General features: G+C 33.5%; 1 protein-coding gene across 2 annotated transcripts; it reads right to left on the reverse strand.

The window, feature by feature from the left end:
• Positions 1-2,407: 2,407 nt before the first annotated feature.
• On the reverse strand, positions 2,408-13,340 carry LOC138307619 (beta-1,3-galactosyltransferase 1-like). Of its 2 annotated transcripts, none has more exons than XM_069248426.1 (2): positions 13,235-13,340; positions 2,408-12,787 (listed from the first exon to the last, which is right to left on the reverse strand). In XM_069248426.1, exon 2 carries the CDS (start codon positions 12,504-12,506, stop codon positions 11,253-11,255), a length of 1,254 nt encoding a protein of 417 aa, XP_069104527.1. In that variant the 5' UTR covers positions 12,507-12,787; positions 13,235-13,340; the 3' UTR covers positions 2,408-11,252. The 2 variants fall into 2 exon arrangements, with proteins under 2 accessions (XP_069104527.1, XP_069104526.1); XM_069248425.1 differs by having other exon boundaries at positions 13,108-13,334.
• Positions 13,341-13,611: the final 271 nt, after the last annotated feature.

Below are 13,611 nucleotides of genomic sequence, written 5' to 3' on the forward strand. Positions count from 1 at the left end.
AACATAACTGTGTCCATCGATTTGACCTACATTTGCATAACTGGGTCCATCGATTTGAGCTATATTTGCATTACTGGGTCCATCGATTTGACCTATATTTGCATTACTGGGTCCATCGATTTGAGCTATATATGCATAACTGGGTCCATCGATTTGACCTACATTTGCATAACTTGGTCCATCGATTTGACCTACATTTGCATAACTTGGTCCATCGATTTGACCTATATTTGCATAACTGGGTCCATCGATTTGACCTACATTTGCATAACTGGGTCCATCGATTTGACCTATATTTGCATAACTGGGTACATCGACTTGACCTATATTTGCATAACTGGTTCATGTCGTCGATTTTACCTATATTTGCGTAACTGGTACATATCATCGATTTTGACCTATATTTATATCACATGTTCATGTCGTGGATTTGACTTATATTTGCATTATAGGTACACGCGTCGATTTGACATATATTTGCATATCTGTGTCATGTCAATTTGACTTAATTGGCATCATATGTACATGTCGTCGATTTGACCTATATTTGCATTACAGGTACACAGCGTCGATTTGACCTATATTTCCATAACTGGGTCATGTCGATTTGACCTATATTTGCATCACATGTACATGTACATGTTGTCGATTTTACGTTGATGTGCATAACAGGCATTTGTTGTCTATTTGCATATATCTTATGTGTTTAAGTCGTATTTTGACAATTTATTGAATAATTCCTTTAGATATTGGTTCTCATTTCTAAAATATAATTTAGATTTGTTTAATGATTTCGTTATTCCATCAAGTTATAACCTGTAATTTCATGAAATTAAAATTATGTATGAATTACAACGATGTTAGATAAACTTGAACAATTTTAATATCCTGGAGATATAACACAAAACTATACATGCTTTACAATACAGTAAAACATGGTTTTAAAGATGCTCCACCGCCGACGGAGCATAAATGATATGAATCATTTGAAAAATAATTGGTGATTAATCGTGTATAAATATGTCTAAAAACACAAAAAATGATATCAGATAATTTATTTTGCCTTTGGTGCATACGCAATCAGTACTTCGTTTCATATAGGATATAGTGCCACAGAATTTTTTCGTGATGCAATTAATTATTTTTATTTATTTTTAACTTGAAGTAAAATTAAAAGCTCAAACTTTTCAATGGTGGTAATGGTGTAAAGTAAGTAACTTTTGTAACTGAAGAAAAATATTAAATCGCCTGCTCCTGTTTTTGATAGTGAAAAAATACCATTAGTCAGCGATGGAGCATCTTTAACGAACACCTAGGGACAAATAAAACCACTTCGTTATAAAATAGTTCGTTATACACATATTGTAGATACATTTGTATATGATAGAAACATTGGCGAGAAATTAAAATTACTACGTTATAACCATGAGTTCGCTGTAAGCGTGTTCTTATAAACGCATTTTACTGTATCGCAATAACCTCTTACAGATTTTGAGCATCGCTTTTGTTTGGCTCGTTTCCGATAATTATATTTCATAAACTAGTCCGAGAAAAGATATATATTTGGCGAGGATCACCTCGCCATTGTGATCGTGGTTGCAAAATTCTCTTTCAGTCAATTTCCTCAATATGATTGGCTTAGAACTTGCTCGCAGATACTAGCGCTCCTAACGGCAGTGTATTCAACAACTTTGATTTTACCGGGAATTTTAAATAGCAAATTTTGAATATGAAAGTTACTGAAATAAGCGTATCTGTAATGTTGAAATAGGAGAAGTAGATAACTGCTTTCATATCCTTACCATATACACTATCCAAATGATCTTAGGTTGGAAAATTTTCACTTGAATTGTTTACAATGTATCTAGACTTTCCGTCCCGAAAATGTTGTTAACAATGCATGAAGACGTTTCGTCCCGAAAATGCTTCGCTTCGCCCCACGCGTTTTGTCCCTACTAGTGACAATTATCCCGCAACGGAAAAAATGAAATCAATGTTTCACCTCAAACATCAAAATTTTTACAATAATGGTTTTTGTAATTTGAATCATATTAGTTCGGGAGCAAATAAATCTCAGGACGAAATGGAGATTTGTTTATCACGGCTGCGTTATGCCACATGTACGTGTAAATCCACAATGGAAGAAAGTCAACTCTAAGAAAATTTAGGATAAACTTTGTAAACTGATCTAATAGCACGTGAGAGACGATGAACATTTTCTAAATGTCCAAGCTGGCGTAATCTTCCAACTTACGGCAGTTAATAAGGTATGAATATTTACCACATCCATAATTATCGATAATTTTATAAGCACATGTATACATTATCAGATTATATATACATATTAAAGCACGTATATAGGTTGTCACTAAAAACATTTTAGCCACTTTCATCACATGTAGGCCTACAGGAGCTTGACGTTCTGAAAATATATATAACGTATTCAGTAAACTACGTAATTAACGAAGTATTTTTGGTCCGAATGACAAAAATCATACATAAAATGTTCGTATAACTCGAAGTGAGATTTTTTTGGACTACTTCATTTGTAGATCGATGAAAATGCCGATTTCTTTTTCATAATTCTTCCGTAGAACGGCACTTAAAAAGCTGTTTCAATCTACAACAAACGTGGAGAAAACGGTTAAATGTTAAGCAATTATCCTGAGTTATATTTTATCAACAATCATCAGAGATTAGTAATTAAAACTTACATAAACATACTCCCGATTCTCACTTTCATTGTGTGATCACTCGAGCGGAACTAATCTCTACCACCTGGCACAGTCTTACAAATGGGTGTTCTCTTAACGCAGGTAGGTGTTGTTTTAGGAAACAATAGGAAGGCAATTACATACTGTTTCATATAAGCTGTCTTTATTTTCACCTGTAAAGTCACTTGAGATTTACCTGTATTTCAATCAGTATCATAGGTAACATTGGTGGGTTTTTGGATAAAAATTCCTTCAATATATTCCGTATTATATACAACGTAAATTATTAATCAAAGATAATCAGTGCTTTAATATGCTAAGAATTAATATGGAGCTACATGTGGATTATTAAGAACGATGCATTTTGAGTTCCAGGTGAAATATTTTTTTACAAATCATATCTCAATTTTATCAGAAAAACAGGTTTCTTGATCAGTGTATATTCTAATGTAACAGTATTCTGTTTTAACATAGGAGTTCCAGTAAGGCTACATTCATAGCCAACTTTCATTTCTTGTGACCGTGCATAGTTGCGCATGATTTCTCTTATCGCATAGACGTACACCGTGAAGTTAGAAAATGAGTGGAGAAAAACAATATCACAAAAGTTTAAATTAATATTGTCGGAAATTTTGACCTGTTGATTATAGTTTAAGTTGGTAATCTATTGAAGCCGACACGAGCACACATATATGATGTTTTATAAACATTGGTAATAATATATCATTGGGGTTTAATGCTCTATATGTATTTCTGATACAAAATATTTTTAGAAGTCACTTAATAATGTAAAAATACTAAATGAAATGAGATTGAAGACTGTTACTTAGGGTCTTAACCATATTCATTTTAATACACATTATAGATGTTAATGTTGCAATACTGGCAAAATTATTTCAAGTCCATATGTTGAAGGTCTTGTAATTCTCAAAATGTTGCAAACTTTTAGTGCTCAGAATACTAAATTAACAGTTTTCTAATTGTTTCTGTTTAAAGATTATAGTACATATACCAATTTGTATCTAGTAACAATGTTTGACCGAAATTCAACCATAGGAAAGAAATTTATATGTTATTTCTAACATGCACAAAAATATATAATTTTACTGCGCTGTTAACGGACAACAGTGTAATTATTAGGTGCTCTTTTGCTATAATGATATACAAATGTACATGTACATTTACATTATAATGTAACATCACGCTGATCTAGAAATACCATCTTAGGATAAGAAAGCAGGAAAATTATATAATTATGATAAATGATGCATCCTAATGCAACTTTCAAAATATATTGTATGTTCTGTTAACTTAAAAAGGTCAGTCAAGTACAAGTAAAATTTGGAAATCATATTTGACATAAATTCACTTACTCTTTGGTAGGTTATTAACGCAGATGTTACATGTACATGTACTATATATGTATATAAGGTCACTTAACAGACATATATGGAAGACCTTGTGGAAATATATCACGTTTCAACAGGCAAAAGGCTTATATTATTTCAAACTTTTAATCAAATTGGTGTTACACTAAGTTAAAATTGGATAATTCCTTTTTGGATTTTTTCTTTGATATTACTGAATGGTAAAGTTACTTCCATGTGAAATCAGTTTCAAAGAATTTTGCTTGATTTTAGTATCAATCTATTGAAAATCTAATGAGAGTTATACCAGAGATTTTAGATATATCAAGGAAATCTTTAAAATTCTTGAAATAAAATCATTGTGAATTTAATTTAATTTCATTCATAGATTCTATTGTTATATTTTCATAGATATTAACAGAAACATATATTATGTATATATGTATCTGATATTAAATATGAACACTTACTGAAATAAGAATTAATCAATATACATTTAGATAAGTATCAACACAGGTAACTTTTACAGGTAAATTTACCTGTGGCATTGGGTCTGCCTTCAGGAAAAAGACTATAACCACTGTCACAACAAACTACCCTACAGCTAAATCCAAAATGTTGGCGTTCAGAGATACACCCCTTACAAATGCAATCACACAAAAGCCTACACGATCACTGTTTTTAGTGCGATTACATCTTTGAGTATGAACAATACTAGTTCTTTGAACTTTTTACTCGGCAAAATAAACTTATCACCGTGCCCATACACACATGCATATGCATATACTTATACTTCTGTGTGCACATTATCAGATACATTATATGACAACTGCTGTATTACAATCAATTTATGAAGGACAAAACTCTAAAGAACAGGAGGACTAAAGAACAACAGAAAATAAATTTCAATAATATTTACTCTAAACTGGTATTGTATTTATAAAAAAAAATGTTTAATTATATGATATTAGCCTTTTCGGTAATTACTCTGTTAATACATTTATTGTTTTCTTATGTTTTACAGAATGTCTACATGCAAGTATCATTTCAATTGGAACCAGTCCAGGAGAAAAAAATGTGTGAACAAAATGAAAGAAATCATTTTCAACTGTGGTAGCTTAATACTGTAATGGTTTTTGATATGAAAATAATTACTATCATCATATTCAAATTCCATATATATAATACATTTAATGTTGTAAACATTTTTGATCCAAATAATTACCATCATCATCTTCATTCCATATATACAATACACATTAGTGTTGTGATTTGTGAATTTTACTTTAATATGCATATACTTGGTATTTGTTTATTTTCTATGACATCTACATGCTTGAAATAAAAAGAATAAATAAAACATTAAATTTATAACACAATATGACATTAGTTGTTAATATTTTTAGAAAACATATTAAGATTATTGTTAATAATACACTAATCATCATCTTCGGCATACTTTATTCAAAATAAATTAGATATTAATTTGCATAACACAGGTTGTCTTATGTTTTCCCTCCTTGACTATCAATCTTCTCTGATCACTCTGAAAATGGTGATTTACCTTTTTCGGTCGCCACATGAACTGCCCTTAAATCAATTATATCCAATGCAATGAGACAACTGCATTTATTATAACGCTGTAAGGCAATTCTGCAAGATCAGCTTACATTGTTAATTTACATTGAACATATACATGCACAGTATGGTACCTTATTTATATCTCCTTTCCTATTTTCAATATACCTTGATGACTTGGAATCTTATCTGGCGGAAAAAAATGTTAATTGTCTGACAACTATTGACAAATTATTTACAGATAATATTGAAATGTATCCCAAACTTTTATCATTTTATATGGCGATGACACTGTTCTACAACAAATGTTCATTTCATTACATTATTGCATTACATGGAAATTATAATCTAATATATCAGAAAGATAAAAGTTATATTCTCAAAACGTAAATTGGCCCAACAACACCAGTTTACGTTATGGGATATAGAATGATTTTGATAAGAAGGGTATACATATCTATGTATATTTTTTAACATTAATGGTAGCGTTTTTAAAGAAAAGGAAAAAACTGCTGAACAAACAATTAAATCAGTGTCTACTATTTTTTAAGAAACAAAGGAATGTATCCCTTCCTGTTGATTTTAAACTGAAAATATTTTAGTCACTTGTAATGCCAGTTTTATTATACTCATCAGAAGTATGGGGATTTGAAAATACAAATATTGTAGAAAAAATCATTTGTAATTTCCTCAAGTTAAAAAAGTGTATAAAACAATTCATGGTTTATGGCGAGCTAGCAAGATACCCAATTGATATTGGAATAAAATGTAGAATGATTACTTTTTGGCATAATGTATACTTAACATGAAAATAGACCAGACGTTTTTAGCTAGCCTATTCGAAGAATAGGGGGAGCTAATGTTGTCACCCCGGCGTCGGCGTCGGCGTCAGCGTTGGCGTCCCATTTCACGTTAAAGTTTTTGAGCAAGCTTCTGTTTCGTCAATTGTTTAAGCTTAAGTCATCATAAATGTTTCTGATTTTATTTTCCTAATGTGTATGGATGCTGAACGTGATAATACAACCAATTTTGGGCCCTTTAGGGGTTTTTTGAGTCTGTTAATTTGTCATATTACCATGTTAAAGTTTTTGAGCAAGTTTCTATTTTGTCAATTGTTTAAGCATAAATCATCATAAATGTTTATGATTTTATTTTCCTAATGTGTATGGATGCTGAACGTGATAATACAACCAATTTAGGGCCCTTTAGGTTTTTTTTTAGTCTTTTAATTTGTCATATTTCCATGTTTAAATAGTAAATACTTGAACAACAACTTCTTCTGAATAGGCGAGCTTTGCTGTTCTCCGACAGCTCTTGTTTAAATGGCTGTAAGATGTTTAAAATATTTTATCAGAGCTAGTTTAAATCATGTTTGGATATATCAATCAACTTGCTGTTTTACAAAAGACTAATTACAAAAACTTGTTAAAAGTAGACCAATTGACCAGTTTATTCAGAAATGGTATGACTATATTGATAAGTCTTCTAGAGGACTGACATATTCTATATTTAAGACATTTTGGCATAGAAAAATATGCCTCTTGTCTGTCTCTGCTGCAAAACAATACTTGTTAACTGATACTTTGGTCCCAGGAACTTAATGAGAATAGCAATTCAGAATGGATATTTTAATTGACATCAAATTAACAAAGACAAGGTTAAAGATGCTATAAAGTCATTTGACATATAACACCATAGGAAATATTAGAATGGGCTCCTAAGAGTTTAGTATATGTTTCTTATTTAACACCTTGGTGTCCAAGGAATCCTCAAAAGTCCAAACTGGAAGGAACACTAGCAAACTTTATTTCTTATTGTCCAAAAAAATGTTGACTTTAGAAATATATCCTCCAATCATTGAGACCGAGCCATTTAGTACTTTCAGTACTTTGATTTAGTTTTCTGTTCGGTTTTTATTCTCATTCATTCATCTGAATACTTAAAGGAACGCACAAGATATGACAATATACTAGAAATTTGAAGTTGGGTTTTTTTTTAAAGAATTTAACTTACAAAGTATGCAAAGCTAATCAAGTAATACTGGGAGATAAGAATCTTGAAATAGATACATTACAACTACAAAGGTATAGTTAGGAAGTTCGTGAAAACCTCGAAAAAAAAACAATTTCCTCTTTGAATTTTAGTAATATTAGCGATAATTGTCTTTCGTTGTTTGGAGCGTGGCACCCATTTATAGATTGCGGTTATTCCGTTGTTTTTATATTCGCAGTTCTATTGCAACTATAAAAACAACAACAAAAATCTACATAAGACGAATGTTCTCTGTTTAACAGTACTGTGAAATCGTTATTTTTCGATGGAGATTAATTTTCGTGAATTTTGTTTTTTGGCCAAAATTCAAAATAAAATAAAATTATGACAAGAAAAACAATAATCAAACATTTGTTTGTTTGTGTTGTTAACGTCCTTATAACAGCCAGAGTCATGTAAGGACGGCCTCACTCATGTATGCGGTGTGTAGCGAGGTGCATGTTTTGGGAGACTGCGGTATGCTTGTGTTGTGTGTACTTGTATAGTGGAACTGTTGCCCCTTTTTATAGCGCTATATCACTGAAGCATGCTACTGAAGACACAAAGTAATAATTAAACAAAAAAGTTAAATGAGACATAATAACAATCAAGCATTATCAAGTATAAATTAAGCGACTTTTGATATGTTTTAAAAATACGTATTACGTAGATACCGTTGTAATGATGACGGTAAACTTTGCAAGCGGACTCTACTGTCTACAATATAACTAGTATGTGGTACAACTTTCTTTTATAGAGCTATTTGGACATATGGCGCTCTGTAAGAGTAAAATATGATACAATCATCCCATTTTAATTAATTAAGGACATGTTCATAGTCTGATTTTATACATGATGCATTATATGTTTGTCCCGTTTGATAAAAAAGGAAGATGTCAAAATATATTTGCCCGTTTGATAAAAAAAATGAAGATGTCAAAGAAATATGTACTAATTGGGAAAAAAAATTTTTAAAGTACAGTATTACTAGTGGATGATTTCACAGACTAATAGACTCCTATTAATTCTATTTTAATTCCATTTTCAATATTTAATTTCTAATATAGGGCAAGATACAGCTGTTTAACCACAGGCGTTTGGCTCTAGTCTATAGACTATGTAATACTGTGTCGACATAGTATTACATATGTATAATATATGGAGAGAAGCATGTCTTTAGAGCCAAACGCCTGTGGTCTAACATTTTAATTAAGGTTACAAAGAAGGCACTATTTATTATCAAATAATTCCGTATTTCGTATTTATACACTGTACATTTCTAGAATATAAAAACTGCATTCTCGATATTCCAATGGTTACTATCGCTGACAATATATAATCACTCCTAGCTATGTCAGAGTAAAAATGAAGAAATTTCAGGAGAGAAAAAAACCTGACCATCCACGGGCCTATAGAGACTTCCTTTGAAGATTTACAGAGAGCGACAACCAACTTTGAAGCAAAGTTTTAATTTACAGTGCATTGATTCTTTTGATGTACATCAAAAGACAAAACTACCATTACCATCTATTGTCACACACAGAACCTTCAGTTGTTTTTAATGACAAAGTACAGGGGTGGATATTACGACAGTGATACTAACCCCTGAAATATTGAGGACAACGCTTACATAAACACTAGATCTCTCGCTAAAGGAAATGTTCCTCTTTACATGTTTTATAGCGTTCGTTTTGGTACACATGTACTCATATGTACATTATTCTCCACAAATGAATGACGTCATTGCATTTGATCTTTATAGAAAAGTTTTACTTAAACAGATTTTACATTTTTGAAGATGGCCGGAAGCTTTAATTTTGCTGTTATACATGTGTTGTATAGTCGAGCTCTTAAAATATCTGTGTATGTCACCTTATCTGGGATAGTTCATTATGAATGTTCAGGGGTGAATGATCTTTAGAAAATAGCTTGAGGAAGGTCATCCTCGAAACTCTAGGGGTTCCGATCACTTACGATCTCTACATCCCTCGACTATCTCATAGTTAAACTGAAGACAGCTCAGGGGAACAAATCTGAACCATTCATAGGCCTGCTAAAAATTCTTTGAAGACTACAGAGAGAGCGACGCCTAACATCAAAGCTACACAGTCAACTACAGTGTACCGTTATACGGCTCTTTTAATGCACATCAAAGGACTTAATAAACTGTTCTGTTCTGTTGTCTTCAGTTTTACTAGGAGATACTCCAGGGGTGAAGAGACCGTATATGATCGGAACCCCTGGAGTATCGAAGATGAATGAGTCTGTGGAAGCCTGCTTAGTGCCATCCAGTGAAAATATTTCCATGTTGCAGCACCCAGATAATTAGTAATCAAAATCCTTTGCTGGTTAACAACATGTCACCCTCGTTTCTCCAGAGGTTACTATCACTGTCGTTATATCCACCCTGGACTATCTCAAAGTTCAACTCAAGGCGGTTCGTGAGAAATAAAATGACTAGTCACATGACTGCAGAAACTTTCCTGGGAGATTATAGATAGCGACGCCCAACTTCAAAGCATCATAGTCAACCAGTCAATTACAGTACATATATCGTCTGTTGTCTTCAAATTTGCCATGCCACATTCCAGGGGTGGCTATAACGACAGAGATAGTAACCCCTTGAGTATCGAAGATGCACGGCAATCAACTCGATACAAATAAATAAAAAAAGATGAAGAATAAGAGATACATTTAAACGTTTTACATATGATACTACTATGATGCTTGTATGGCTTGGACTAGATCAATCCTTGATACTCCTGTGATTACTATTACTTACTTTATATCCATCCCTGGACCATCCTCGATACCCCAGGGGTTCCGATCACTTACGATCTATACACCACTGGACTATCTCATAGTAAAATTGGAGGCAACAGAACAGAACAGGTAATTTAGTCCTTTGATGTACATCAAAAGAGCGGTATAACGGTACACTGTGGTTGACTGTGTGGCTTTGAAGTTGGGCGTCTCTCTCTCTCTCTCTCTCTCTCTCTCTCTCTCTCTCTCTCTCTCTCTCTCTCATTTTCAAAGCAAGTCTTTGCAGGCCTGTGATTGGTAAGATATGTTCTCTTGTGCTGCTTTCAGTTTTTCTATGAGAAAGTTCAAACCAAAGGTGGATATAACGACAGTAATAGTAACCCCTGGAGTGCCGAGGATGGACTACATCATGATAGACATCCTCGATACTCCAGGGGTTTCGATCACTTACGATCTCTACACCCCTGGACAATCTCCAGTGAAACTGAAGGCAGTCCAGGCGAACAAATCTGAACCAATCACAGGCCTGCAAAAAAAATCCTTGAAGACTACAGAGAGAGTATCGCAAAACTTCAAAACCACACAGCCAACCACAGTGTACCGTTATACGGCTCTTGTGATGTACACCAAAGGACTAAATTACCTGTTCTGTTCTGTTGCCTGCAGTTTTACCATGAGAAAGTCCAGGGGTGTAGAGATCGTAAGTGATCGTAACCCCTGGAGTATCGAAGATGGGGGTGTAGAGATCGTAAGTAATTGGAACCCCTGGAGTATCGAAGATGCAATATGGGTGGAAGTGTCACGAGTACTTATTTGAAATACGTATTCTTGACTTCCCAGAGGATTTATCGATGTACTGTTTTTGTTTGATAAACTGGGCAGTATCCGGAAGTGAAATGGTGTTCCATGCTGCGACGAGTCTTTCACGAGTCTTATAGTCATTAAAAGAAAAATGGGTCTTCCTGTACCTTTTAAGTCGTTCTCTTTTCTGCATAAATCTATTATCATGTAAAGCGGCTATGTTAAGTTTATAGGCAACAATGCCTAAGTAAGCATCGTCAACCGGAAGTGACTTCACATAGGGAAAAGCCGTCGCGAACGATTTCGCCACTTCCAGTGACATTAAAAATGAGCCTCCTCTTAGATACGGCGGCCATGTTGGATACGGGTACTCGGTGACGGGTATTGTTGAGCTATTTTTACCTCTGTTTACCAACCCGTCTTCTATCAGGTATCCGGCATACAATGTTTTCATTTTATCCGAAGAGATTCTACGGAGAAACGCCATGATATTTCCCATATGGAGCAAATGGTCATCATCAGCAAATATGACAATTTTAGCTGTGGGACAGTATGACGTCACCCAATTAAACCCCATTATTGTCTTAATAGTGTTATTCCAGTAGTTATCAGTGAAATCCTCTTGTATAACGTCATTATACAACGAAACTTCAGACTCTACGTAACGTTGGAAATTATTGGCTTCAGCCAAAAGGAATGCAACTTTTACATTTGGATAGAGATTTGCCTTTCCCCAGGTCTCGCGGATGGCGTAACGCTGAACAGAATGTTTGGTATACGATTTGATTAATACCATGATTGTTAAATTGTCCTTTGATGTGTTGAACTCGCACTGCGGTGGACGATGGATGTATTTGTAAGGATGAGGGTTGATGGGAGACACGGGAAAAGGTACGCCATTCTTAATGTGACGCTGAACTAATGTTCTCAAATCAATATGAAGCGGATGAATACTGGGCATATAATATGTAAATGGTGGTTCAAAGGTCAAATTTACTGAAGCATCCGCCTCTTTTGTCTTGTGTCTTTCAGTCCATGTACTATTTTCTGTGACACTTCTCTTTTCCATTTTCTCCATGAATTCGTGAAGAATGTATGGGTTACATATCGACATTCCATACCGGAAGTCCACCGGCTGGTCACCATGGAAACTAGTTCCTGATAATAACGATATATCTCTGTATATACTACGCAATATGTAAACAATCCATGCCAAAGTCAAAACTGTCATTAAAGTTGTTTTTAAACTCATGCTGTTTATTTTTTTCGATTATTGAATAGTATGATGACATCAGATTCATATGTTCCGAAGTTTGGGTTCGCTGTTCAGCCAGCACCATTTCCTTGTATATAACTTCTGTTGTCGTCAAGTTGTTAATTGCGATAACAGCTTGATGTTATAACCTGTGCTGTCATGAAATTGTTGATCCTTATAAAAACTCGTTGTTGATAACTTGTGCTTCGATGGCGACCTAACGTATAACGTATGCTGGCATGAAGTATTGGATGCTGAAGAAAACTTATTCTGCTTCTCTGTAATTAAACAGAAAACATTATAGCATTTCAATTTCCATATTCGAAATATTGTATTGACAAAGTGATATCAATATGTCAATAGGATTGGAGATCAAGCTTACTAGTAGTCTGTGTTACTTGACTCTTGAACATTATTGCATTACATGTTATGACTTAACTTGAACTAGAAACGCATTATTTTTCTATTATCTCACAAGAGTTAATGTTATTTGTATGAAATTATAATTTAATGTATTGTATTGTATTGTATTGTATCAGCAAAGAAAAGCAATGGACCAGGTCGAATATGACCAAAAAGTGCAAAAATGAAATGTTACCTGAAGATGCAACGTTCTATGAATATCATGCCTTCTGTAATTAATTTCAACCATGTATTGTTGTCGTTAAATTATGCTCAACAGCAATTCTAGCGATGTTCTTTGACAGCTGCCAATCATATTGTACCTTAAGAGAAAGAAGCAACTTTATCGGGTACACCATATAGCATCCGGGTTCTGAGCCTCGATTTGAGTATTTTCTCGTCCTGGTCTTCGTCTCATCATCTATAAATAGATAAATAGACGAACAATTATGTCAAATTCTCAAAATAAACAATAGATGTGGTATACAAAATCCTGTGTAAACATGCTATCTATGCTACGAAAAGCATTTTACATTAAATGTTTTTCAAGAATTTAAATTAATATTAACCATTTTGTCATATAACAATCTAAATCCAAATGAAATCTGCAGATCATTAAACATGCAATTGCCTTGGAAAAGGTTATGTATAAATCTATAAATGAATACACAAAATTCCTTATAAGATGGGGAGGATGACA

This window comes from Argopecten irradians, chromosome 14 (genome assembly GCF_041381155.1).
Source record: "Argopecten irradians isolate NY chromosome 14, Ai_NY, whole genome shotgun sequence".
In the NCBI taxonomy this organism is placed as follows: Eukaryota; Metazoa; Mollusca; class Bivalvia; order Pectinida; family Pectinidae; genus Argopecten; species Argopecten irradians.

Excerpts from the sequence above, each read along its gene's own strand:
- LOC138307619 (XM_069248426.1), bottom strand. The coding sequence starts at position 12,506 with ATGAGTTTAAAAACAACTTTAATGACAGTTTTGACTTTGGCATGGATT.